The sequence below is a fragment of the Eptatretus burgeri genome, chromosome 9 (assembly GCF_056783735.1).
Source record: "Eptatretus burgeri isolate ZD-2024b chromosome 9, Ebu_testis_v1, whole genome shotgun sequence".
In the NCBI taxonomy this organism is placed as follows: domain Eukaryota; kingdom Metazoa; phylum Chordata; class Myxini; order Myxiniformes; family Myxinidae; genus Eptatretus; species Eptatretus burgeri.
In genome coordinates this window covers 51,957,030-51,984,106 of record NC_140969.1, presented here as the reverse complement: position 1 = coordinate 51,984,106, position 27,077 = coordinate 51,957,030, and the positions used below count along the sequence as shown (strand labels likewise).

Here is a 27,077-nt window from a genome sequence, read left to right as displayed (position 1 = left end):
TAATGTATATGGATTAACAGATACAAACAAAGTTCAAATATTAAAAATTTCAAACAACTATAAAAATGAAGAAACACACATTGATCTTTTATATTTTAGTGTTGGAAAGAATTCACATTACACATACATCAATAATTTATCAAGATTAATCTCTTCTCAGGTATTCAGAACAGCAAACAAAATATATCCTTGTAAGCGATGTCTTAATTCATTTCATGCAAAGGAACGATTAGAACAACATTCAAAATATTGTAGTAATCATAAATCAGCTGTAATTACAATGCCAAAACTTGGTGAAAAGATTTCTTTTGAAGATTATAATAAATCTATCATGCACCCATTTGTGATATACGCTGATTTTGAATGTATCCGAAAAAAGATAAATACTGCTTCTCCTAATCCAAAAGAATCACATACAAATAAATATCAAAAACATATTCCTTGTGGTTTCTGTTATTATATCAAATCATCTGTTGGAGAAAAGTATAATAAACTTGAACATTATAGTGGAAAAAAGCTTCACAAGAGTTTGTAAAACGATTCGAAAAGGATTGTATAAGACTAACTAAATTAACAAAAGAAATAAATGAACTGATGAAATTAACCAAAGAAGAAAAATTAGAATTTCAAAAGAACAATATGTCATATTTGTGAGGAGGAAATTGAGGAGTCTAAAGTTAGGGATCATTGTCATCTTACTGGTAAATATAGAGGTCCCACTCATTCCTGTTGTAATCTTAATTATAAATTACCTTCTTTTATTCCAGTCTTTCTTCACAACAGCGCCAACTATGATACACATCTATTTATAAATGAACTTTCAAAAACACCAGGGAATATTTCTGCCATAACAAACACAAGTCAAAAGTATATTTCATTTCCAAAAATGATATTCACAAAACCTTTAACTCGTATTAGGTTTCTAGATTCTTACAAGTTTATGGGAACACCACTAGCCAACCTAGCATCAAATCTAAGCTCCACGGGCTCTTTTCCAAATCTTAATTCATTCTGTCCAAAAGAGGAAATTCTCACTAAAGAGGAAATTCAGATTAAAGAGAAAATTCAAAGTAAAGAGGAAATTCGAATTAATGAGGAAATTAATGAAGAAATTCTAACTGAAGATGAAATTCTAATTATAAAGAAAATTCGAACAATGAATGAAATTCTAACTAAAGAGGAAATTCTGATTATAGATGAAATTCTGATTAAAGACGGAATTCTAACTAGAGAGGAAATTCAAACAAGGAATGAAATTCAAAGTAAAGAGAAAATTCTTACAAGTAAGGGAATTTATCCTTATGATTATATGGATTCATTTATGAGATTTAAAGAAACAACTTCCTTCAAAAGAAAGTTTCTATAATAACCTTTATGAAGAAGAGATCAGTGATAAGGAATATAAACACGCACAAGAAATTTGGAAACTATTTAAGATAAAGAAGCTTGGAGAATATCATGATTTGTGTCTAAAAACAGATGTTTTATTGTTAGCTGATGTGTTTGAAGCTTTTAGATCACTCTGTCATGATAAAAATTGTTATGGATTAGATCCTGCCCACTATTTCACAGCTCCTGGTTTAGCTTGGAGTGCAATGTTGAAAATGACAAAACAAGATATAGATTTAATCAGTGATGTAGATATGCTTTTGATGATTGAGAAGTCTAAGATAGGTGGAATATCACAAGTATGTTCAAAAAGATATGCTAAAGCAAATAATAAATATCTTCCTGATTATGACAATGAAAAATATAGTAATTATTTGATGTATTTTGATGCTAATAATTTGTATGGATGGGCAATGTCTCAATCTCTGCCTCATGGTAAATTAGAATGGGTGAAAGAAAATAATTATGAAAAGGCTTTGATGAATATTGTTATTTATTCTCAAGAGGAATTGAATGAGGAAGAAGAAGGTTATTATTTTGAAGTTGATTTGAGGTACCCGAATGATCTTCATAATAAGCATAAAGACCTTCCTTTTGCATGTGAGAAAGAAACCCCAAAGAAAGAATGGTTAAGTGATTATCATAAAAGTTTTAATATTGCTGTGGTTGACCAAATTCGCAAACCACCATTCAGGTCCCTCAGGTGAGATATCTCGGTAAGTATATGTGTAGTTAGGCCCAAACCCGTTGTCTAGAGGGAATAAATGTCATTCATGAGGGCTGCGACTCTTCAGGATAGCCGTTTTTCTTTTACTATCTTTATTTTGGACCAACCGCCATTATTACCACCACCAACCACGTCTCAACAGCCATCACAACAACAACCACCAACCACAACGCCGCTTCACCACAACCGCCACGACCTTTACCGTCACAACTCGCCACCATCGCATCACCGTCATCTCGCGCCACTCGTGGGCACCGATGCTGGACTCATGCGGGGCGCGCACCGAGCAGCCTGTTCAAAAGCATCGCGGACTTTCCGCAGAAAAACGGATCAAAAACGACTCACGCCCACTTTTGTTCCGTCCAATCGGTGAGCGAGGGGCGATTTGGCCCCGCCTCCAGGGCGTTGGAGGGCGGTCGCTATATGCAAATTCATGGATCAAAAAGCATTCACGCCCACTTTTCCTCGGGCCAATGGGGAGCCAGCAAGAGAGGTGAAAGGTCGGAGGCAGAGGGTCAAAGATGAAGGAGCGAGGCCACGGGGGATATAAGGGGCCGCGTTCGTCAGTCGAGGCAGTTCAGTTCGCAGGAGGAAGAGTTGAGTTGGAAGCGGAGGAAGAGTTGAGTTGAAGTGGCAGTTCACAGTTGGGAGTTCGCGGAGTCGGAGTGAAGAGGACGGAGCTGTGGAGAGGCGGCGGCGGCGAAGGCGGTTGAGGGGGTGCTCGCGTCGGATTCGAGGAACTGCGGAGGGAAAGGCCGGCGGCGCGACCGAGGTCGTGGTGGAGACGCTCGTCGCGGGACCCAAGATTTTTGTGAAATCCTCCTTTCCCCGAGCATCAGCAACCCCCTCCTGTTTCCCCCCGTGCTGAGATAGTGCGACAAAAGGGGGCCCCCTTCCCACCCCCTACCAGACACCGTCCGCGAGGCCCGCGGAGTTGAGGCACCACCGCCGCTCCGCGTCTCATCATCAGACGGGTCGGCCCGACACGGTCTCGGCCCCAGGCCCGCCTACCCTCTCATCCTGGAGGGTGGTTCTCTTTTCTTTTGCTTTGGGAATATGTGTTGTCGGCGCCGTCTGTGAAGTAAAATTGTATAAGTGTTGCCGAGTGCCCGGTAGTCGGATAGATCTGCATTGTCGCATTTGCTTTTTGTCTTCTTCTTTTCCATGTACTTTTGGTGGAATTGTATATGTGTGCTTTCCGTTCATCGCGAAATAAATGTGCTTATTATTGAACTGTTTTCCCGCTTCGCTTCGTCATTTCTTTCATTGAATCCCCATCTTGCTTCACGTAAAGGGTTGGTCGTGGGCAAAGATGCCCGATAATTAATCGAACCGTCGAGGCCGACGAATAACACCGCTCGGTTATCCCGATAGTACGGAACGGGTCGCTTAAGTGGCCCGTGTCCGAAGTCGACCTGCGGCAAGGTGCGATCGCCCGGTCTACCCTCCGTGTGGGTACTTAGGTAGGTCGAATTTGGCGAGCAACCCTATCCCACGCGGGGGCCGATTGGCTCGATCGCGGTGAGACCGAAAGGTCCACCCGTGACTGGTTCCCGGCGTTAGTCCGAGAGGGTCACGACTGGATTGTCCGTCCGGTGGGCGACGTGCCGCGATTCGAGTTACGTGGCCGTTCGCACGCCGGCGGGCGCGAATCCGCGACACTGGTGTCAGGTCGTGCGATACAAACCCATCGCCCTCCTCACGGCACTGGTAACGGAGAACGGGAAAACGGGCTCTCCTGTCTCCAATTAAATTCACGGGAATCGGTCCAGGGGTGAGAGGAGCGACCCCCGATTCCCTCCAAATTACGAGCGAGCTAAATTAACCCTTTAAGAGAAACAAGATGGCGTCTCAAGGCGAGCGGGAGCCGGGGGTATTAGGTATGTGTCGTCATGTAGGATCCATGGCCCAGGTCGGTTCTTTTTATAATTATAACCCCACCACTAACTGTGGTCAGTGGGAGCGGCTTGAGCACGAACTTTGCCGGCAAACGGAGTCGCACAATGGCAGCACGGAGCGGGCTGATATTAATGGCACAGCACGAGGTGTGAGCTCCCAGTCACCGGTTCAAGGCATGTGGTCACGGCATGTGCCATGGCAGGCGTGGCAGGATGACTATGCGAGCATTGGCAGGCTTCAGGCACAATTGGGGGATGTCTTGGAAAAGGTGAAGCGTTATGAAGAATATATCGAGGAGGTGCAACGTGGAGTGGACGAATCACAACGGCACGCAGACGCGCTTCAGAAAAATTACGTGTACGGGGGACACAGCGATTGGACGATTTACTGGAACGAATTCGGTGGCAAAAACATGACTTGGCCAATAGAGTCGACAAATTATGTGGGAAAAAGAATTTGGTAGTGTTTTATACCCGTCAGTTGGAATATGCGAAGAGCAAACTGAACAAAAGAATAGAGGAACAGCAGATTGGTATCTCCCAGGAAAGGAAACAATGGGAGGAAGAATGGAAAACCGAGCTCGAAAAGAAACAAAAGGAGCACGACTTGGAAGTAAAACAATTAATGGAAAAATTATTGGAGCAAGCAAGGCGGTTCAAAGAACTGGAGGGGAGAGTGAGGGAAATACAGTTGGAAGAGAAAAAATGTGAACACGATGGGGAGTTGGAACAATTGAAGGAAGAGATAAGAACAGGCAATCAGGAAAGAGAAAGCCTAGAATGGAAGATAAAAAGAGGAGAGAGACAGCTCGAGGAAAGGGCGGAGGAATTGCTGGAAAAGTCAGAACAGTTCGAAGAACTGCAGGGAGAATTGAGGGAGGAAGGAGAAAGGAAAACAAAGCTCGAAAAGGAAAAACGTGAACAAGATGGGGAATTGGAACTACTGAAGCGAGAGGTAAGGGCAAGCCAGTTTAAAAGAGAAATCCTGGAAGGGGAGATTAGAATGGGAAAGGAATGGCAGAAAAAACTAAATGAATACTGTAAAAAAAGGGACGAATTGAGGAGGGAAGCGGTGGAAAGAAGAGATGAAATGAGTGAAGAAGCACGCAAATTGAGAAAGGAATTGGAAACAAAAACTTCTGAGATACTGAAACACGAAAACAAAGAAAGAGGATTACAAGACGAACTGAGGATGTTAAAAGAGGAAAGGAAGAGAACAGAGAATGAAACGTTAAGGAACCACTCTGAGCAGATTGAACAATTCGAAGCCAAAGCAAAGTCGGAGTGTGCAGAGATGAGAAAGGAATTGGAAAAGAAAGTTTCTGAGTTACAGAAACACCAGAACAAAGAGAGGGAACTACAAAACGAACTGAGAGTGTTAAAAGAGGAAAGGAAGAGAACGGAAAATGAAACTTTAAGAAACTACACTGTACAGATCGAACAGCTGGAAGCGAAGGCCAGATTAAAGAATGAGGAACAAGAAAGAGTACTGAAAGAACAAGGAATGAGACAGGAGAAGGAAATCAGCCAACTGAAGGAAACCACGAGATTGCAGAATGAGATGCAAGAAAGAGTAATGAAGGAAGAACAAATCAGACAGGAGAACGAACAGCTAATGGGGCTCAGAGAGAAAGAACGACTCAGATGGGAAGGAAAAAGGAACCAGGAAGAGACAGAAATAAGGAACAAGGAGAGAAAATGTATAGAGACACGGGAGACAAGAGACGAGGTGAAAGTAATTGGGAGGGAGATAAAAGAACAATTAATACGGAAAGCAAGGATGAGGTACGCGGAGATTGTGAAAGAGCAAGGAGTGAAAAACAGGGAAGGACGGGAGCGACTGAAAGAGAAAGCAAGGTTGACCAACATAAAGATAAGGGAAAGACGCCAGAAAGAAGCGGAGACTAATAGACAGGAGGGGACAACAGAAACTTATAAATGTATAGAGACACGGGAGACAGAAAAAATAGAGGAGAGACAACACGATGAAGACGGGGTAAGTGACGCGCACACACACACGGAGGTAGTGGAGGATAATGGGGGTGAGCTGGTGGACTGGGTGGAGACCCAGTGCGAGCAGCTGGATGGCCTCCTCCAGGAACGAGGGGAGGGAGTATGCCCCCCTGAGGCGAGTCACGACCAGGTGAGTTCGGTCGTGCTTTGCGAGGTCGAGGGGAGGAGTGCTGTGAACAGGTGCACGGAGAGCTTGGGGGGTATAGAGGCCCCGGAGACCCTTGTGGGGACACTAATCCCCAGTGTGGTTGTCCCTGTGTGTGTGGTACAAGGTGTGAGTGCGTCCCCGTGTGTGAGTGGTGTGGTGGCGATGGTGCCGGAGTACGTGCTTCCCAGCACGCCGTGTGTGGATGAGGAACCGCGGGTGAGTGCCCCCGCGTGTGTGAGTGAGGCACGGTGTGTGAGTGAGGCACCGCGGGTGAGTGCCCCCGCGGGTGTGAGTGGAGTGGTTTGTATGAATGGAGCACCACGTGTGAGTAGTATGGGTTATGCAAGTGAGACCGTGTGTGTGAGAGAGCGGTATGTGAGGCAGATGTCGGTTGGCATGCGGGAGCACGCAGCCGCGTCTCCCGGTGTGAATGTAATGGTATGGAGTGTGAGCGTCGTAACACGCGGGAGTGCGTGTGTGGAATGGAGGCGACGACGGCGACATGTAAGGAAAGAAAGCCGAGTAGCGGCTGTAGTTGTTTCGGGGACCGTGCCGGGTTCACCCAGCAGTGAGCACGAGGTTCGTGCTGTGCAACGCACGAGGCCCCCACGTGCTCGCTTGCGAGAGTGAAGTCCCGGTCCGGAAACGCCAGCGGTGGATTTGCCGATCCCGCGGACGGACAAAGTTTAGGCAGGATTATGGATTTGGACCGGACGGGTTCTCCACGCGATCGTGTGTGTTAAGCTCCAACGGGCAAAGCGCATGTGTTCGCGTGGGGAACCCCTCGAGACGTGGCGCTTGTGTTTTTTTTTTATGCGCACGGTGACGTCATGGCTGCACGCGGGGTTGGAATCCGGCAGGAGGGGTATCCCTGCCGGATGGTACCGTCCAAGGAGGGACGAGGTACATGTGCAGCTGCATGACGTCACGGGCAGGTGCAAAGTGCGCGAGCTGCGGGTTGCCGCGCTGGTGCTGCGAATGGAAAAAAAAAAAAAGAAAACAAGCCTCACTTTCGGGTGCACAGGATTCCCGGGCAAGGGGTGGAAGACCCCCTTGACCTAGGGCACAGGATGGAAACTAGTTAGGGGGAAGGGTTAGCTTAGTTAGACCGACTTCATGGGGCAGGGGTAAGTCCTCATGGAGTCCGTGGAATGGATTAGTTAGAGGGATTGTAGCCAGATTTAGGTTGGGAAATAAAATGATTTATTTGGAGACAGTGACAGACTTGTGGATGTGTAGAGGGGACGTAGCTTAGCTATGTAGGTTAAATGGAACGTGCTATAGTGTAAGGGACGACGTGGGAGCACGAGTTAGTTAGGGGAGGTAGTTAGGAGGATGGCAGAGTTCAGTGGTGAGTGTGTTGAAGAGTTGGTGAGTGAAGTGGAAGCATGTGCTTGTTGAGTGAGTGAGGCCAGCGGGTCTGTGTGAGTGGAGCGAATGGGGAATGCATGGTGCGATGAGTGATTGGGGGGAGGAGTGACTCCCGCCCAAGGGACCCCGGGGTCAGTGTAGAGTGAGTTAGGGGGTTAGTCAAATTTACAAAATGGAGGTTGTTTTGTTGTTGGTGTGAATGTAGGCTCGAAACCCGTTTGGAGGGGTGCAGGAGCCCTGTTGACGGGCTTGGGAGCGTGGCTGCGAAAGGTGAGTATCGCTGAGTGGGTACCCCGGGCACCAGGCTAGTCGGCCGCGGTAGGCCATGGGCCCATGGGGGGCCGGGATAGCGTAGTGGGCACGGGTGCGCCTGCTTGGTGCGGGGGCCCGGGGCGCCATTAGCCGCGTGGGCAGTGTTGTGGGCACGGGTGACCCTCGGAAAGGGGCCCGGGATGCCAGCCTGCCACGTGTGCGTTTCAGGGGAGGTGCCATGGGGGCACTCCCCGGTGTTAGGGAGCTGGTAGGCTCGGAGGCAGTGTAGTGCCCGGGGGTGCCATCGTCGGAGAATCGGCAGAGGGTCGTGCCTGCCAAAGGGAGCCACGTGTCCCCGCCATGAGACCGTGTGAGGGCACGGAGAGAAAATTGGGGGGCGAGGCCCGAAATTGTGAGGACACCAACACAGGCGACGGGAATCTGGGTTGTTAGAACCAATAGTTTAAGCGAGAGGCGCTTGTTGAAAGCCCTGGGGTAGTTTAACGGTTAAATGGTTAGGGTAGATTAGGAGATGTACCCCTCTGCACCATCCATCCCCTCGCTGTCGTTGTGGGCCGCTGGACCCACTTTGGTTATAGATCGCCGAACTCTGGGGAGGCCATTCTGAGGCTTCGTTGGGCCTCGACACAGGACGTTAGCTCTCCCTTATTCCCCTCCGGGAAGGGAACGTAGGGGTTGGGAGTAGGCTAGGTGACAGGATAGGTTAGCCGAACAAGGACGATAAAGGGGGTTAGGGGACGATTTATCGTGGGGAAGTAAAAATAAAAACAACAAAAAAATAAGTTGGGGCTAAATTGGGGTTTGACAAATTAAGGGAGTGGGTATGTACAGTGACAGGCAAAGGCGATAGGTTGGGAGGGAGACAGGTAGGTAGGTCCGAGCCCGCCTTCCAAGTGGCCAGCACCACCGCACTCCCTCCACGGAACGGCAAAGGCTGGCCAACTTCATCTGCAGCTGCTGTGCTGCAAGGCCTGTGCCGGCCCACTTCATCTGCCGGCTGGCTGTTTTTCTTCAAGGCCTGTGCCGGCCCACTTCATCTGCCGGCTGGCTGTTTTTCTTCAAGGCCTGTGCCGGCCAGTTCATCTGCGGGCTGTGTTTGCCTACAGCGGCCTTCTTCTGCGGGCTGTGTTTGCCTGCTGCCTTTGCCATGCCATGCCCACTGCCCACGTTCACCAGCCCCGTTCAATTTTGCTTTGCCCCCCCCCCCCCCCCGTTCATTTCCATGTGCGCCAGGATGCGCAAGGCAACAGTTTGCAAGCTGCGAGAACTGCCCTGTTGGCAGCCCATGCACCGTTGTGGTTCACTGCGTTCAGTTCAAACCATTCATCCATCCATTCGTTGTGTTCATTGCGTGTGCCACTTGAGCTGGCACGGAGACTACGTTTGTGCAGCCCATGCACCGTTGTGGTTCACTGCGTTCAGTTCAAAAGGGAAGGTCTTGGACTGCGTGTGAGCAGCCAGCCACGTTCCCTGTCACCTGCATTGTTTTGAGCCAGAGACTGCATGCGAGCAGCCTGGCTCCCTGTTAACTGCTTTCTTTTTGCAGAGCTCATTGATCCTGGGCCATGGTTTAGTGTAAAATTTGTAAGTTAAGGTTAAGATGAACTGTAAATATGAGTGCGTCCCCGGCATGTTTGTCTTAGCGCCGGCAATTTTATTTAAGTAGTCCGTGTGAGTGAGTTTGTTTAGGTAGTTACTCAGCCCTTAGGTTATTTATTTTGGGGACACGAATACCATGAATGTCGCACTCAGGGATCCGTAGGTAAAATGTACTAGGGGAAAACTACACATGCTGGCACACGAAAATTTAATGACTCGGGACGAGTCTGTAAAAAGGGGAGGGGGTAGTGTTGTGGTTGACCAAATTCGCAAACCACCATTCAGGTCCCTTAGGTGAGATATCTCGGTAAGTATATGTGTAGTTAGGCCCAAACCCGTTGTCTAGAGGGAATAAATGTCATTCATGAGGGCTGCGACTCTTCAGGATAGCCGTTTTTCTTTTACTATCTTTATTTTGGACCAACCGCCATTATTACCACCACCAACCACGTCTCAACAGCCATCACAACAACAACCACCAACCACAACGCCGCTTCACCACAACCGCCACGACCTTTACCGTCACAACTCGCCACCATCGCATCACCGTCATCTCGCGCCACTCGTGGGCACCGATGCTGGACTCGTGCGGGGCGCGCACCGAGCAGCCTGTTCAAAAGCATCGCGGACTTTCCGCAGAAAAACGGATCAAAAACGACTCACGCCCACTTTTGTTCCGTCCAATCGGTGAGCGAGGGGCGATTTGGCCCCGCCTCCAGGGCGTTGGAGGGCAGTCGCTATATGCAAATTCATGGATCAAAAAGCATTCACGCCCACTTTTCCTCGGGCCAATGGGGAGCCAGCAAGAGAGGTGAAAGGTTGGAGGCAGAGGGTCAAAGATGAAGGAGCGAGGCCACGGGGGATATAAGGGGCCGCGTTCGTCAGTCGAGGCAGTTCAGTTCGCAGGAGGAAGAGTTGAGTTGGAAGCGGAGGAAGAGTTGAGTTGAAGTGGCAGTTCGCAGTTGGGAGTTCGCGGAGTCGGAGTGAAGAGGACGGAGCTGTGGAGAGGCGGCGGCGGCGAAGGCGGTTGAGGGGGTGCTCGCGTCGGATTCGAGGAACTGCGAAGGGAAAGGCCGGCGGCGCGACCGAGGTCGTGGTGGAGACGCTCGTCGCGGGACCCAAGATTTTTGTGAAATCCTCCTTTCCCCGAGCATCAGCAACCCCCTCCTGTTTCACCCCGCGCTGAGATAGTGCGACAAAAGGGGGCCCCCTTCCCACCCCCTACCAGACACCGTCCGCGAGGCCCGCGGAGTTGTGGCACCACCGCCGCTCCGCGTCTCATCAGACGGGTAGGCCCGACACGGTCTCGGCCCCAGGCCCGCCTACCCCCTCATCCTGGAGGGTGGTTCTCTTTTCTTTTGCTTTGGGAATATGTGTTGTCGGCGCCGTCTGTGAAGTAAAATTGTATAAGTGTTGCCGAGTGCCCGGTAGTCGGATAGATCTGCATTGTCGCATTTGCTTTTTGTCTTCTTCTTTTCCATGTGCTTTTGGTGGAATTGTATATGTGTGCTTTCCGTTCATCGCGAAATAAATGTGCTTATTATTGAACTGTTTTCCCGCTTCGCTTCGTCATTTCTTTCATTGAATCCCCATCTTGCTTCACGTAAAGGGTTGGTCGTGGGCAAAGACGCCCGATAATTAATCGAACCGTCGAGGCCGACGAATAACACCGCTCGGTTATCCCGATAGTACGGAACGGGTCGCTTAAGTGGCCCGTGTCCGAAGTCGACCTGCGGCGAGGTGCGATCGCCCGGTCTACCCTCCGTGTGGGTACTTAGGTAGGTCGAATTTGGCGAGCAACCCTATCCCACGCGGGGGCCGATTGGCTCGATCGCGGTGAGACCGAAAGGTCCACCCATGACTGGTTCCCGGCGTTAGTCCGAGAGGGTCATGACTGGATTGTCCGTCCGGTGGGCGACGTGCCGCGATTCGAGTTACGTGGCCGTTCGCACGCCGGCGGGCGCGAATCCGCGACAATATTAAAGGTAAATCAACAGAAAAGTTAGTAACAACATTCTATGATAAAGAGGGATATGTTTTGCCTCAAAGGAACTTGAGACAATATTTATCTGCTGGGTTGAGAGTAACTAAAATTCATAGTTTTAAAATTTAAACAAAGTCCTTGGATGGAAAAGTATATTAAATTCAATACAGATATGAGAGCAAATACAAAAGTAAAATTTGAAGGGGACTTTTATAAATTAATGAATTTAATTTTTATATAAATTAAATTTGGAAAGACTGGAAAAAGACTGTATTTGGAAAGACTATGGAAAATGTTAGAAACAGACAAAACATTAGATTCGCAACATCTTGGAAAGAAGCTTCTCGACTGATAAATAAACCAAGTTTTGAGAGAGAAGAGGTTTTTTCAGAGAACTTTTCTGCCATTCATATGAAAAAGGAAAATATTGTCATGGATAAACCAATTTACATTGGAACAGCAGTTCTTGATTTATCAAAGATATTGATGTATGATTATTTGTATAATGACTTAAAGAAAGAGTATGGTGAAAATGTTTCATTGTTGTATATGGACACTGATAGTTTTATTCTAGATATAAAAACTGATGATGTTTATTAAGATATGAAGAAAAATATTGGAGTATATGATACAAGTAATTTTAGTAAGAAGAGCGAGTTATTTTGAAAAAGAATGAAAAGGTTATTGGTAAGTTTAAGGATGAGTTGGGTGGAAAAGTAATGAGTGAGTTTATTGGATTGAGAGCAAAGGCATATGCTAATAAGTATGGTGATCAGATTGATAAAAGTTAAAGGGAATAAAGAAATATGTAATAAAGAAATCAATAACTTTTAGAAATTATTATAATTGTTTGATGAATAAGAAAGAAGAATATAGGAAAATGAATACAATAAGAAGTTATAAACATAAGATATATAGTGAAGAAGTAAATAAAAAGGCATTAGGAGCCTTTGATGATAAGAGATTTATTTTAGACGAGTACGTGCCTGTAAAAAAAAAAAAAAAAAAAAAAAAAAAATAATAATAATAATAATAATAATAATAAATAAATAAATAAACCACACAGGCCGTTTCTTCGCTCTCACGTGCCCGTACGTGCGTGACCCGGAAGTTCAATATTATTCGCAGTTACGATTATTCGCAATTTATTTTTAATACCCAATTATTCAATTAGCGCCAACGTATTTTACCTTTTCGCAAGGTCGTGGCAAGGAAAAACAAAAAGAGAAGAGAAGAGAGAGAAAAAATTTACTTTCTGGTTCCGAGCATACCAGCACTCGGATGTTCCCGAAATTTATACACCGTCTAATATGAAAATGATCATAACTTGGGCCATTGTGTTTATCTATAAATGCGCATAAGAAATCGAGAAATTATTAGAATACACGAAGTCATCACTCTCCGGAAGCCCGGACGTTGTAACCCGTAATGGGGAACGTGGCTGTGCTTCCCTTCCCCATCGGCCACGCCCACGCAACAACGTGTCTTCCCATTGGTTTGGTAAATAAATGGCCATAACTTGGGAAGCACTTGTCCGATTAATATCAAACCTTGAACAGGCACATCCTCAGGTCCCCAGCAATATATCTGGCAAGTTTCAATTAGATCGGACCAGAGGTTGTCGAGAAACAGCGGTCACACACACACACACACACACACACACACACACACACACACACACACACACACACACACACACACACACACACACACACACACACACACACACACACAATGCTGGAATTATAGTTAGATTATTAGAATACACGAAGTCATCACTCTCCGGAAGCCTGTACGTTGTAACCCGTAATGGGGAACGTGGCTGTGCTTCCCTTCCCCATCGGCCACGCCCACGCAACAACGTGTCTTCCCATTGGTTTGGTAAATAAATGGCCATAACTTGGGAAGCACTTGTCCGATTAATATCAAACCTTGAAAAGGCACATCCTCAGGACCCCAGCAATATACCTGCCAAGTTTCAATTAGATCGGACCAGAGGTTGTCGAGAAACAGCGGTCACACACACACACACACACACACACACACACACACACACACACACACACACACACACACACACACACACACACACACACACACACACACACACACACACACACACACACACACACACACACACACACACACACACTGCTGGAATTATAGATAGATAATGGAATAGATTGTGTTCCATATGGATATTGTATGATGGAGTGAATATTTAATCATAGAGTATATAGAATAGATTGTGTTCCATATGGATATTGTATGATAGAGTGAATAGAATAGATTGTGTTTCATATGGACACAAGTTTTAACGATGGGAAGAAGGGTTAGGGTTTTTAAGGGCTACCGCCACGTTTTTCACAATATATAAATGGTCGAACCAAGTATTAATCAAACTAAAGAGTGGAGAAAATCTCAGTCTTGGTATATAAATGGAAAACATAATGAATGTGAAAAATATCAAATAAGTCTTATTGAAAAAACTAAAACAAAGGTAAATAAAACAAATAAGCGAATCAATTTAAAAACCAATAAGTTAGAGGATGTAAAGAAAATAATAAATATCCTTGAATGGACTGAAAAATTTGATGGTTATCAATTGAACAATGGAAAAATCATTTACTACAATCTCAAAATGATATGCAACTCAGGAGGTGGTCAGATAAGATCATTAAGAGAAGTATATCATTTCATAATGGCACAAAAGGGGTATCTGAAAAATATAAAGATTCAAAAGTTTTGTTTTTAAATATTTTAGATGGGGATTATTGTGCAAAGAAAATTAAACTATTGAAGGAATTTGAGAATGAACAAATGTTTATAGGTTCAATGAGTGAGCTAAACAATATGCATTGGTTATTTGAAAAAGAGTGTCCCGAGGCTTAGATGTTTCAGATATTTCTTTAGAATCACCTTTAACAAATCACATTACTACTTTGCGACTTGAACAAATCCTTATCTTGTTGCATTGGTTATTTGAATAGAGTGCCCCAAGGTTAAAAGGGGAGACAAATAAATATACCTTGGGCTAAAAAGGGGGTTTATTTTTTAGGGAAAAAAATATGAATCGCTGAAAATCCCCCATTCACTTACATGGGGAAAAGTGAGCCAGAATCAGTATACTCGCCCTAGTAACGGATACAAACAAAGTACAGATATTAAAAATTTCAAACAACTATAAAAATGAGGAAACACACATTGACCTTCTCCACTTTACTTCAAAGGAAAAATCCCATTATGCTTTCATCAAAAAATTCTCAAGATTAACCAAATCACAACTATAGAAGAGAAAATGTAAAACGTATCCTTGTCTGAGATGTCTCATCTCCTTTCACACAAAAGAACGATTAAATAAACATTCAAAATATTGTAGTAATCATAAATCAACCATAATCAATTTACCAAAAGCAGGTACAAACATATCATTCAAAGATTTTAACAAATGTATAAAACATCCGTTTGTGATATATGCTGATTTTGAAAGTATCCTTGAAAAGATAGATACTGTTTCTCCAAATACAAATAAATCATACACAAATATATACCAAAAACATACTCCTTGTGGTTTCTGTTATTATATCAAATCATCTGTTGGTGATGAATACAAGTTAGAACTTTATAGAGGGAAAGATGCCTCAGAGGGGTTTGTAAGACGATTGGAAAAAGATTGTATAAAACTAAGAGAAATATTGGTGAAAACCTACAAACCAATGTCATTAACAAAGGAAGAGGAAAAGGAATTTAGAAAGAACAGTACCTGTCATATTTGTGATGAGAAAATTGAGGGAGGGGTCAAGGTTAGGGATCACTGTCATCTTACTGGTAAATATAGAGGTCCAGCTCATTCCCATTGTAATCTTAATTACAAGCCTCCAAATTTTATTCCTGTCTTTCTTCACAACAACGCTCACGATGACACACATCTATTTATAAATGAACTTTCAAAGACATTCAGAAATATTTTTGCCATTCCAAACATAGATGAAAAATGCATCTCATTCACAAAAACAATGTATACATCCCCCATAACCCATATCAGATTTCTTGACACATACAAGTTTATGGGAGATTCATTATCTGAGTTAGCATCAAATATTAAAAACATCCCGAGTCTTAAGTCATATTTCTCAAATCAAGAAGAGATTGATCTCCTATCACAAAAGGGAATATATCCGTATGACTATATGGATTCATTTGAAAGGTTTAAAGAAACACAACTTCCTTCAAGGGAGAGTTTCTATGGTAAGTTGAATAATACTCATATTTCTGATGAAGATTATACACAAGCAAAAACGTTTGGGAGATGTTTAATATAAAGAATCTTGGGGAATATCATGGTATATATCTTAAAACTGATGTACTGTTATTAAGTGATGTGTTTGAAACTTTTGGAACAGTCTGTCATAATAAAAATTCTTATGGATTTGACCCCGCTCACTATTACACAGCTTCGGGTTTGGCTTGGAGTGCTATGTTAAAAATGACAAAACAAAATTTGGAATTAATCAGTGATATAGATATGCTTTTAATGATGGAGAAGGCTAAAAGAGGAGGAATATCTCAAGTATGTTCCAAGAGATATGCTAAATCAAATAACAAATATCTTCCTGATTATAATAAGAATGAGGACAACTCTTACCTGATGTATTATGATGCTAACAATTTGTATGGGTGGGCCATGTCTCAATCTTTACCTGATGGGAAACTTAAATAGGTTAAAAGAAAAACATTATGAAAAAGTTTTACTTTATATTGTTATCTCCTCTCAAAAAGAATTGGATGAGGTTGAAGTTGGATATTATTTTGAGGTTGATTTAAAATACCCTGAAGAATTTCATAATAAACATAAAGACCTACCCTATGCCTCCGATAAAGAAAGTCCAAGAAAAGAATGGTAAAGTGATTACCAAGTCATTTAATATAAAGGGTAAATCTTCAGAAAAACTACTTACTACATTAAATGATAAAGAAAGTTATGTTTTACATCAAAGGAACTTGAGACAATATTTATCTGCTGGGTTGAGAGTGAGGAAAATTCATAGGATTTTGAAATTTAAACAAAGTCCATTGTTAAAGGACTATATTGATTTTAATACAAAAAGTAGAAAAAACGCAGAAACAGATTTTGAGAAGGACTTTTATAAATTAATGAATAATGCTGTATTTGGAAAGACTATGGGAAATGTTAGGAATCAAGAAAACATAAGACTTGCTACATCTTGGGAACAGGCCTCAAAGTTAATTAACAAACCAAGTTTTGAACGGGTGGAGGTATTTCAGAGAACTTTTGTGCTATTCATTTGAAAAAAAAGAGTATTGAAATGGATAAACCTATTTATATAGGAACATCAATTCTTGATTTGTCAAAGTTGTTTATGTATGACTATTACTATAATAATTTAAAATTAAAGTACAAGGATAATGTGTCATTGTTATATATGGATACAGATAGTTTTATATTAGAAATAAAGACTGGAGATGTATATGAGGATATGATTGATAATATTGATTTTTATGATACAAGTAATTATAAACCTGGTGATGTGTTGTTTTCATCAAATAACGAAAGGGTTATTGGTAAGTTTAAAGATGAATTGGGTGGGAAGGTTATGAGTGAATTTATAGGATTGAGATCAAAGGCTTATGCTTTTACATATATTGAAAATAATATTGAAAGGTGTTTAATCTTAAAGAAGGAAGAGTATAGAAAAATGAATAAAATAAGAAGTTATAAACATCAATTATATACAGAAGAAATAAATAAGAAAGCATTAGGAGCTTTTGATGATAAAAGATATATTTTAGAGAATGGAATTAATAGTCTCCCTTATGGTTATATGTATAAGTGCTGAGGAACAACTACCATCTTTTACTGATTTATAAATGACAGAACCAAGCAATAACCAAACCAAAGAGTGGAGATGTAATCAACCTTGGTACTTAAATGGAAAACATAAAGAATGTGAGAAATATCAAATAAGTCTTATTGAAGAAATAACCGGGGTAAAAGTAGATAAAACAAATAAGCGGATAAATTTAATTACAAATAAGTTGGAGGATGTAAAGAAAAAAATAAATATCCTTGAATGGACTGAAAACTTTGATGGTTATCAATTAAACAATGAAAAAACAATTTACTATAATCTCAAAATGATGTGGCTCAGGAGGTGGTCAAACAAGAGCATGAAGAGAAATTTATCATTTTATCTCTGCTCAACAAAGATATTTTGACCAAGAACAAAGTTCTAAAATAATATTTGTGAACATACTCGATGGTGATGAATGTAATAGGATAATTAATTTATTACCTCAAATAGAACATGATCAAATATTCATTGGCTCACTCTTTGAGTGGAGTAAGAAATCATTCTCCCCTTTTGACCAAATAAGCCTTGATCAAGAAAACTTCCCCTATTCATTTGTATGAGGTTTTTTTGGACCCTGACACAGTCTCAATTTAACATGAGCTTGTATGGCAGAAAATCATACTTCTCTTTTTTGTCCTGATGGGTCTCGAGTCAGAGTTCTCCCTATACATTGTATGGCAGAAAATCATACTTCTCTTTTTGTCCTGATGGGTCTCGAGTTCAGAGAGTTCTCCCTATACATTTGTATGGGAGGAATTAGCCTCCTGTTTAGGGGTTTTCGGGGATCAATTCATAGTTTCCCCATTCATTTGCATGGGTGCCTCAGAAACCCCATTAATCTACTGCTACATACATGGAGCATAAATCACATGGAGCACACAGACATAAATCACATGGAGCACACAGACATTAATACGCATGCCATCCATAGACAATGAACAATGCGTAAAATTAATTACATTAGAAAACAATGGATGATGGTTCACGGATGAGCTAACATATGTAGAACCACGTGACAAGAAATGTTACAAAGGCATGCCAGGTCACGTGGGTACAAAAGTTGCAACAGATATTCCGTCCACGTGCTCCCTCGTCTCTCTCCTCCCGTTTGTTCACCCCCTTGTTGCATCCGCATGTTGTCTCACTGCCAGTGTGTTACCTTCCAGCTACTAGTCTCTCAACTTGCTCATCCACAAACCTCGACTTTCAATACAAAAAAAGGTTCAGGACAAGCATGCCTATTGACAAGGTTGGATGTAGGACACATCTGGATCTCGGATGCTGGACATAGGACTCGCAAGTGCTGTCTGCGTATTGCAGAACTATAAAAATGTTTGAGTTTTGTGTTCTCTAAATTCTCAGACATAGAAGGAGCATCTATTTATTACAGACTCAAACATGGAACTTTGGACCTTTCCCCCCTCCCCCAATATGCTCCACGTAGTCCCTTCCCTTATCTCCCCTAACTTCGATATCCTCCCAAATCTCTTTTCCTTCTCTTTGCACACACCAAACCCTCCTCTTTCTTTCCGCGTTGTATCCTCTCCAACATGTATACGTAATAGGTATAACAGTATATTAGAACACTACTTTGTAAGAACTAATTTTTTCTTCAAATGCAAGTCATGTTATTCAAATGTAACAGAAGACAAAACAAAGCATTCATCTTGTGCTGAACCTATCAGTAAACACATGCCTTGCTATGGAAATCCATTTCCTTCCTGGAATTTGCAGGCACATCAGCTCTGATGAAAATCCTGGAGCTCACGTGACACCTGCTTTGGCATGACCTATAATATTTGACGCAATTTCTGAAACAGCATGGGACAATTCCGCAATCTGATTTCTCATTCCATGGGTTCAGCAGCATGAAAATCTAACTCACACGACATAATTGTATAACAATTTCAGCACAGTCAGGTGAAGCTAAAGATGGGTGACAATTTAGTTACCAAACCCTGACCAATTCCCAACCCATACAAACAATTCTTCGACTTCCATAGCATTTCCCCACCCATAATGCAGTTCACATCCTTCTCAGAGTTGGGTGAACATCACAGAGTTGACATGGCTGGAACCAATGTAGATTCTTCCACCTGCTCTATTGACTCCCAAAAGATGAGCCTCTGGAGAAACTAGGAAACTAGAAAAGGCAGATGGATCCATCTTGTCTTTTATCGAACCTAGACATCCCAATTCCTCATTTTACACTCGTATACAAATTCTAGGTTCATGGAAAAGCGAGGTGAGAGGGGGCAATTTTCCACCATGTACACCATGTACACCATGTACATGACAAAACGATGTTTAATTCGCATTCTCGTGAGATCCCGTCGCTGATCTGTCTGTAATGTCAGAGCAATAGACCTTGTGCATCTTCCTCATCACAACAGATACCAATAATGTTGAGAGCTGTAGATTTCACCGAATCCAAGAGAGACAGGTGTGATGCTGTGTGTGGTTCCAGCACACAGAGGAGAGCAGCACTCCACTGAACTAAGGAAAATGGCCAAGTTGGCTGAGTAGTTCTGATTTTTCAAGGAATGACATGGAACGATGGAGGATGTCTAGTTTACAGCTGACTTTGGAGATTAGCTTTCATTCATGCCTGTTTGTGGGACCTGAAGGTTCAAGACACCTCTTCCAGAGAGTGGCCATGGAAATAGATAGATGGATTAATTCTGGAGCGGCAAGATCAGTGTGAAACTTGCCAGGATTTAAAGACATGTTCCGTATATCAGACCAGCATCTAATCAATTCCAAATTAGCAGAGAGAGAGAGAGAGAGAGAGAGAGAGAGAGAGAGAGAGAGAGAGAGAGAGAGAGAGAGAGAGAGAGAGAGAGAGAGAGAGAGAGAGAGAGAGAGAGAGAGAGAGAGAGAGAGACAGCTGCTGCCGGCACATTGGTGGGATGGGGAGTTATTGTGTAACACAAGGTGGAGTCATCTGCAAAGCCAGAGGGTTTTCTAGACAATTAGAGAGGTCATTTATGTGTGTGACTGTGAGGAACAAGACTGGATCCTAGATATTGGATCCAAGGCACTCCAGCCTCCTCTGGGAGAGGGGAGTTGAGGGTTCGATCGAAAGAAACGCATTGACTGCGTGAGTGGAGGTAGTGAGAAATCCAGGGATAAAGGCGGCCTTGAATGCCACAGGCAGAGAGCTTGGCAAACAGAGCAGGATGTTAGCCTGTATCAAGTGTCCAAGATCTGTCTCGGGAGACGGTGCTGGCCGTTTGTGTTCAACTCTTATTTTGGCATTCATCCCACAGGGAAAGGTTGGTGCGTAGCTTTATAAAACTTGTTTTTGTTTGAGTTTGACTTGATTGAGACGCACCGTGTGGCTTGCTTCAATTATTCGATTGTGATCAAGATACCAGACTAAATCCCTGCTGACTATTTATGTAGTTGAGATATTTTTTGCCGAGAAAATGATAAAAGTTTCAAGTTGAGAATTTTGTTTTAATATTCTCATCATTTTATGGCTTTGTTGTCAATGTTCTTATGAAACAAAGTCTTGTAAGTATTCAAAATGAGGAAAAGTTTCAAAATCGGGTAGGCTAGGAGGTTTATGAGATGGTTGTTCAATTTTTAAACTTATGAAACAAGAAATTGTGAAATTTACTCCTCACTTCTGCCCCGATGGATGAAGAAAAAGACGAAGGGTAAGAATGTTTGGGAGTGTGAAATTTCATGATGATATCAATTCTTCATCGTATGAAAACATCACCCCAAAACAATGACTTCAAATTAAAAGGAGTCCAACTTACCACGACCCTCTGCACCTCAGCAAACTGGGCCTTCTGATAGGCCCTCTCGAGGACACAAGTGTCGCTGGGCAGTTCCACACTCAGATAGTGCGTGTCCCCTGTGCCCGTAAGGATGCCGAAACAGTACGGCCTCAGGTCTCGCAGCTCAGTGTCCTGAGGAAGTCTGCACATGAGTTTTCTTGTGCTAATAGCCACGCAAATCCAAACAATTTCAAGCAGAAGTAATTCTTTGATAACCAGTATCCATGAACAAATGCAAAGTCCCCATAATCTCGCAAGCAGTGATAGTCTGAATACCAGTACCAGCAACTGCCAGGGTAGCCTAGACCCTGGAGGCATGCACCCTCACCTCGGAGCTGTCTCAGTTGGAGTCTCCACCCAGCTACAATCTGTCATCCTGGTATTTCGCAGGCACGACGAGGCACCGATGTACGTGCCATCCCTCGGATGGACGTTAAACTGGGTGTCCCCTATGCCAGCCTTTGCTGGTGGATGTTAAAGATCCCATGACGTCCTTCATGAAGAGTAGGCGAGCAATCGGCCAAACTCCAACCAAAAGGGAACACAGGTGCACCCCAGCAAATGATGCTACCCACAACCATGCGCTGCATATGAACTAAGAATACCAGTACCTGGAACTGTAAGGACTCTCTTAAAAGTGCTCTATATGTTTAGCATAATGTATATTTTAACTCTTGCTGCTTCTACCCATAAAAGCTGAATCTTTTTTTGCATTCAAATGCTTTAATGAATCTATCCTCTTCCGAGTGGAATATCACTGTTGCTATTTGGGTGGAAACCAACTGCTGGTACCTAACAGAGTGACGAAAAGTCGTCATCCAAGATGGACACATGTGGGACTGAATAACAGGAAAGACAAAAATGTGCAAATCAAACAAAAGGTTATTTTGGGAATGTCCAGTAAGCATATTTATTTTTAAAACCTTACAATGATAACTTCGATCGTTGGAACTTCGTACTAAGGAAAGAAAGTTTTTATACCGAATTTACTTTTCAGAAACGGAGACGTGGTTTGTTTGGGAGAATGCACGCTTGAGGTGTGCTCTCCAAGCCCGCGTACTTAACGGAACTAAGAGTGTTGCTCCCCACAATGTTCACAACTCCAAACAACCAGCTAAATCAAAGATTTCACAGCTTACATTATCGAAACCATCACATGACAAATGTATGACTCATTATCACGTCTCATTGGTCATTTCTGGAAAGCATTGTCATCGATTCTTACAGAAAGCTGCCGAAGCATCAGTGGGTGTCTTAAATTCAGAGCTAAATTGCCAGACTTTTGTCACACGAGGCAAGCTCATCTTTTGTACAAGATGTTAACAGGACCTGGAATTGCTTCCACAGGGAGCCATGTCAACAGAATAACTCCACCTTTTCCAATGGGGTCCTGGGCTTGATGCAGAGAGAACATGCAGAAGCAATCGCTTCTAAACATCTTGACCTTGCTGTGGAGAGTTCAGGCTTTTCAGGTGTCAAACATGAACTCTCAGACTCATGACCCCCCCAAACCATGGTCTCTTCATGGACCATGATCTGAGCAGGTGCCATGTGAAGGAGTTCTTCACCAACTTTAGTATCTCAAAATCAACCGGCCCAACCGGTGTCAGCGCTCTTCTCTGACTTCACTTTTGCATTCTTTAAAGGCGAAGAGCCCTTTGCATGGATGGCGGCCAATGATACAGAAGAAAGTGGCAAAATGAATCTTCTGCATTAGAGAGCAGTCAAGATTAATCTCATCATTAGGTGGGTAATAGAGTTCACCATTGCATGACACTGAAAGGCATTCATTCTCTCCAACTTTGTCATCATAGATTAGCAGTTTTTAAATTATTCCTGTTCTCAGTGTTGGATATTATACCTCTGCTCCCAACATACCAACAGATACAGGTTATGAACATCAAGCAAGAGGATGATATCGCTACTATTGATTCATCTCATGCATATCCCAGATAACATGGTGAAGTGCCTGATGCTGCTTGCAAAGTTTCCTGGCGGTGGAATACAGCGACCACACTGCCCGCTTCACTCGTTAATTTACCATTCCATTGTGGTGTGTGTGTGTGTGTGTGTGTGTGTGTGTGTGTGTGTGTGTGTGTGTGTGTGTGTGTGTGTGTGTGTGTGTGTGTGTGTGTGTGTTTATGACCATTCAGGGTAGTTGGGAATCCTCTGCATTAGAAAAAAGATGGGTGCATGCAATCAATATTGCCGCTAAATTCGACCATGTCAATTTTGTAACAAACAAGTGAGAGCAGACCGAGTTTTCGGTGACATTTCATCTGCTTCGCATTTCATTTTCCAGCCCAAAGGAAGACTGTTAGTCCCCATTCACATCACACCAGCTTCCAGCAAAATGCTGCCATTTTTACACCAATTTACTGGCATCGCTTTGATCTGAAAGGTATCGAAAACCAATGCTGACATTGTGTGCAAAAATTAATTACCCAGGTGACTAAAATCCCAATGATTTTCGTGCATAAGCTACTTGTGAATGTCTGCAGCTGCAAACAAAGCCGGGTAGAGTTTGAAACAGCAAAGGGCTTACCGTATGTGTCTTTTATTGGTTGCTTTATGTAGCTTTTTGATTGTTCCCTCTGCCACGGAAGTTGAAGGAAGTTATGTTTTCACCGAATTCTGTCTGTTTGTTGGGTTGCCGAAATAGGTGACCCCTATTGTCAGTAATTCTGTCTGTTTGTTTGGATGTTTGTTCGTTTGTCATCAGCATAATTGGTAGTAAACGTGGGCAGATTTTGACCAAACTCGGGTGGTAGATACATCGTATGACCTCGTGCTTTGGAAATTGTGATGGTTGCTAGGGACGCTTTGGTTCCCTAACAACAACCGAAAAACCTTCAAAATCAGTACCGTTCACGCGAATCAATTCCGAAAGCCATTATCCCATGGAGGGTTATGAAATTTGGCAGGAATGATCTACAGGTGATGCTCTATCAAATTTATTCCGGTTTTTGTGATATATGGAATACTTTACCCGCAGCGCCCCCTACAATTATGGTATGCGCGAAAATTGGCGAAAAATGAAGGCCCCTAGCGACCAGGTGAGTGCATCGATACATATGAAACTTTGCAGGTTCATGGTACTCAATGAGTACTTCAACTTTGCTTCAGGACATATTGACCGATTTCGCTTAGGTCAGGGGTCAAAGGTCAATTAGTGCAAAAATCGATAATATGCGAGAGCTGGAGGTGCCTTCGCGCCAAATGCTACTCCTCCTCGGGTTATGGTCAGATGGTCATGAAAATTCACACTAATCGTCTGGAATACATTGCGCACAAACAATCGAGCCGGATTTTCGATTTAGATCTTTGTTCACCCACAGCACCCCCTCGAACTTTGGGGATTTCCGATTTCAAACCGCATTTTCGGTACTTTTCATTCAAATGGATACCGAGTAGTTATCAGCAGATGGAACTGGATGAGATTTGATATGCATAATTTTAAGGTGATTCCCTATCCGCTATATGACATCCATTTTGCTCTATATCTTATAGTTTCCATGCTCGGCGACCCATCGCCGCCTACCGGCTTGTTTGTTTGTTTGTCTGTGTACAGGATATCTCAAAAAGTTATGGACGGATCTGGATGAAATTTTGTGGACAGGTTCAGTGTTTGAGAAGGACGAAAGGTTTAGATTTTTGTGAAGATCCGGATCCGGATCCGACGACTAGAATTTTAAAAGTGATTCTTCACCATTGAGAGATATGGCTAAACCAATATATAGCACAATATCTCAAAAAGTTGTTGACGGATTCAGATGAAACTTGGTGGCCACGTTGGGTGTGGCATGGATGAAATATTTTGATTTTGGTGAACATCCAAATCCGGATCTCGATACGAGAATTATTTAATTTCCTAAGTGATTCTTCACCTTTGAGAGATTTGGCCAAAAACGATATAGTCCTGGATATTTCAAAAATGTATTTGGCCTGATATGTTCTTGTGGATCAGGCATTACGTGGTGGAGGTGTGCGCTCTTCCGAGTGCCCTTCTCGTTTGTTTTTTAAAAATTGATTGTGTGTGGCACACGTGTGGGTATCAATACACATATGCACACAAAAGGGTGTACATAAAGTACTTGTGGAACTTTGCAGTTCTATAAATTTGATGTAAACATGATTGCAACAAACTGTAAATGGCATATGAAAGTATAATTCATCAAGTTTTGTTAATTTTAATGGTGATATTAATGTTGTTGTTAAATACACAATTCTGTTGGGTTTCTTGACAAGTTGATATTTTCTGATGAGCCAACTACTCCATCAGTGGTAAAGTCAACCACCTCAATTACTGCATTTGGCTGCCGAACAATGATGAATGAATCTTTCACATATTACCTTGTACAAACAACACTCGGCTCCCTGTCACTCTGCTTCGAATGTGTGATGGTAACTTAATGATGTCTTTCCAGATAAGTGGATTGGTAGATGTGGACCAATTTTTTGGCTTTTGGACTACATTTTATGGGGCTTTGTAAAACTCTTGTTTTACTCATCAAAACCACATTTGTTGGATGAACTTTAGGCTACAATTACAAATGAAATTCATGAAATTACTCAGCAGCAACTGGAGAATGTTTTCAACAAGCTGGAAAATCGGATTGAATGATTTCAACACAAGGACTTTATGGACATATCATCCGAGTCTGATGTTCTGATATATATATATATATATATATATATATATATATATATATATATATATATATATATATATATATATATATATATCATCTTGATCTGATGAACCATACTCTGTGTTACAGAGCGTTAGTTCTGCCGAAGGAGTTTCTCGGTTAGGGTCATGCTGGACAGTTTGCCATTCCTCTCCCAGTGGTAGTTAGGGCAGGAATTTGTAAGTTTTTCAGGGTGCCGGCGATGTCTCATCAACTCTTTGTGAAAATTACCATGGGATCTTTAAGGTCCACCAATGAATGTTGGCAGATGGGATGCCCTGTTTAACATCAATCTGAGGGAAGGCACACACATTGATGAATCGCTATGCCTGTGAAACATCGGGATGACAGTTTATACCAGAGTCGGGATTCAAACCCAGGCTGGATAGCTTAGAGGCAAGTGTGTGCACCTCTATGCCATCCTGTCTCATATGCACACACACATACACACACACACACATACACACACACACACACACACACACACGCACGCACGCACGCACGCACGCACGCACGCACGCACATGCATGCACGCGCACACACACACACACACGCACACGCACACACACACACACACACACGGCAATAGAAAAAAAAAATCAGACAACATATCAATTTCCCTTGAAACAACAATACAGAAGTTAGAAAACGAAGCAACATATAAATACATCTGAGTGGAAGAGGGTCACCAAATACATCACAAACAAATGCACAAAACAATTTCAAAATAATCCTGAGATAGAACGAAGCTGGTCCTGAAATCATATCTCTCCCCAAGAAGGAAAATCAAAGCCACAGACCAACTCACAGTTCCAGTATTCCAATACAGATGTGGAATAATAAACTGTCTGCAAACAGAAATCAATGTTGGACATCAAAACAAGAATACTCCTTACTATCCACAAAATGTTCTACAAAAACCAGTGCATCCCGAGAATGTACCTGCCAAGACGAGAGGGAGGGAGCGGCCTGATGGAACTCAACCAGGTGCACAGAGCGACGAGTGTCAGACTAGCTGAGTGTGTGAAATGTTCAACAGACGATCAGATTAAACTTTAAAACAAACATGAACACAGCGAACCTGAAAAAGTATCTCCACTTCAACTTGCAAAGAATTTCTAAAAACAGTTGAAAATGAAATATCAACAAATATCCACCAACAACTGGGAGAACGACGAAAGAGCAGGAAAATACAAAAAATAATTGGACGGAGTTGGGATCGACAAATGCGGCTCATTGGAATGGCTACGAAGAGGTCAGCTCAACTGGGACAGAGAACGAATCATAATAATAATAATAAATACCCAAGATCAAGAACACTAC

At 42.9% G+C, this 27,077-nt stretch overlaps 1 protein-coding gene and 1 long non-coding RNA gene across 4 annotated transcripts in view; one reads left to right on the top strand and one right to left on the bottom strand.

Annotated features, from left to right (window-relative positions):
* Nucleotides 1-27,077, bottom strand: part of LOC147020122 (gamma-2-syntrophin-like) — a 458,024-nt gene that overhangs the window by 19,286 nt on the left and 411,661 nt on the right. For all 3 annotated transcript variants that reach the window (XM_085895151.1, XM_085895152.1, XM_085895153.1), the window contains one exon: nt 21,043-21,195. In XM_085895151.1, coding sequence (XP_085751277.1) covers nt 21,043-21,195 — 153 coding nt within the window. The remainder of the gene's footprint in view (nt 1-21,042; nt 21,196-27,077) is intronic.
* Nucleotides 20,293-27,077, top strand: part of LOC147020124 (uncharacterized) — a 100,281-nt gene continuing 93,496 nt past the window's right edge. Inside the window, exon 1 of the long non-coding RNA XR_015061648.1 lies at nt 20,293-20,550. This is a non-coding gene — a long non-coding RNA (uncharacterized LOC147020124). The remainder of the gene's footprint in view (nt 20,551-27,077) is intronic.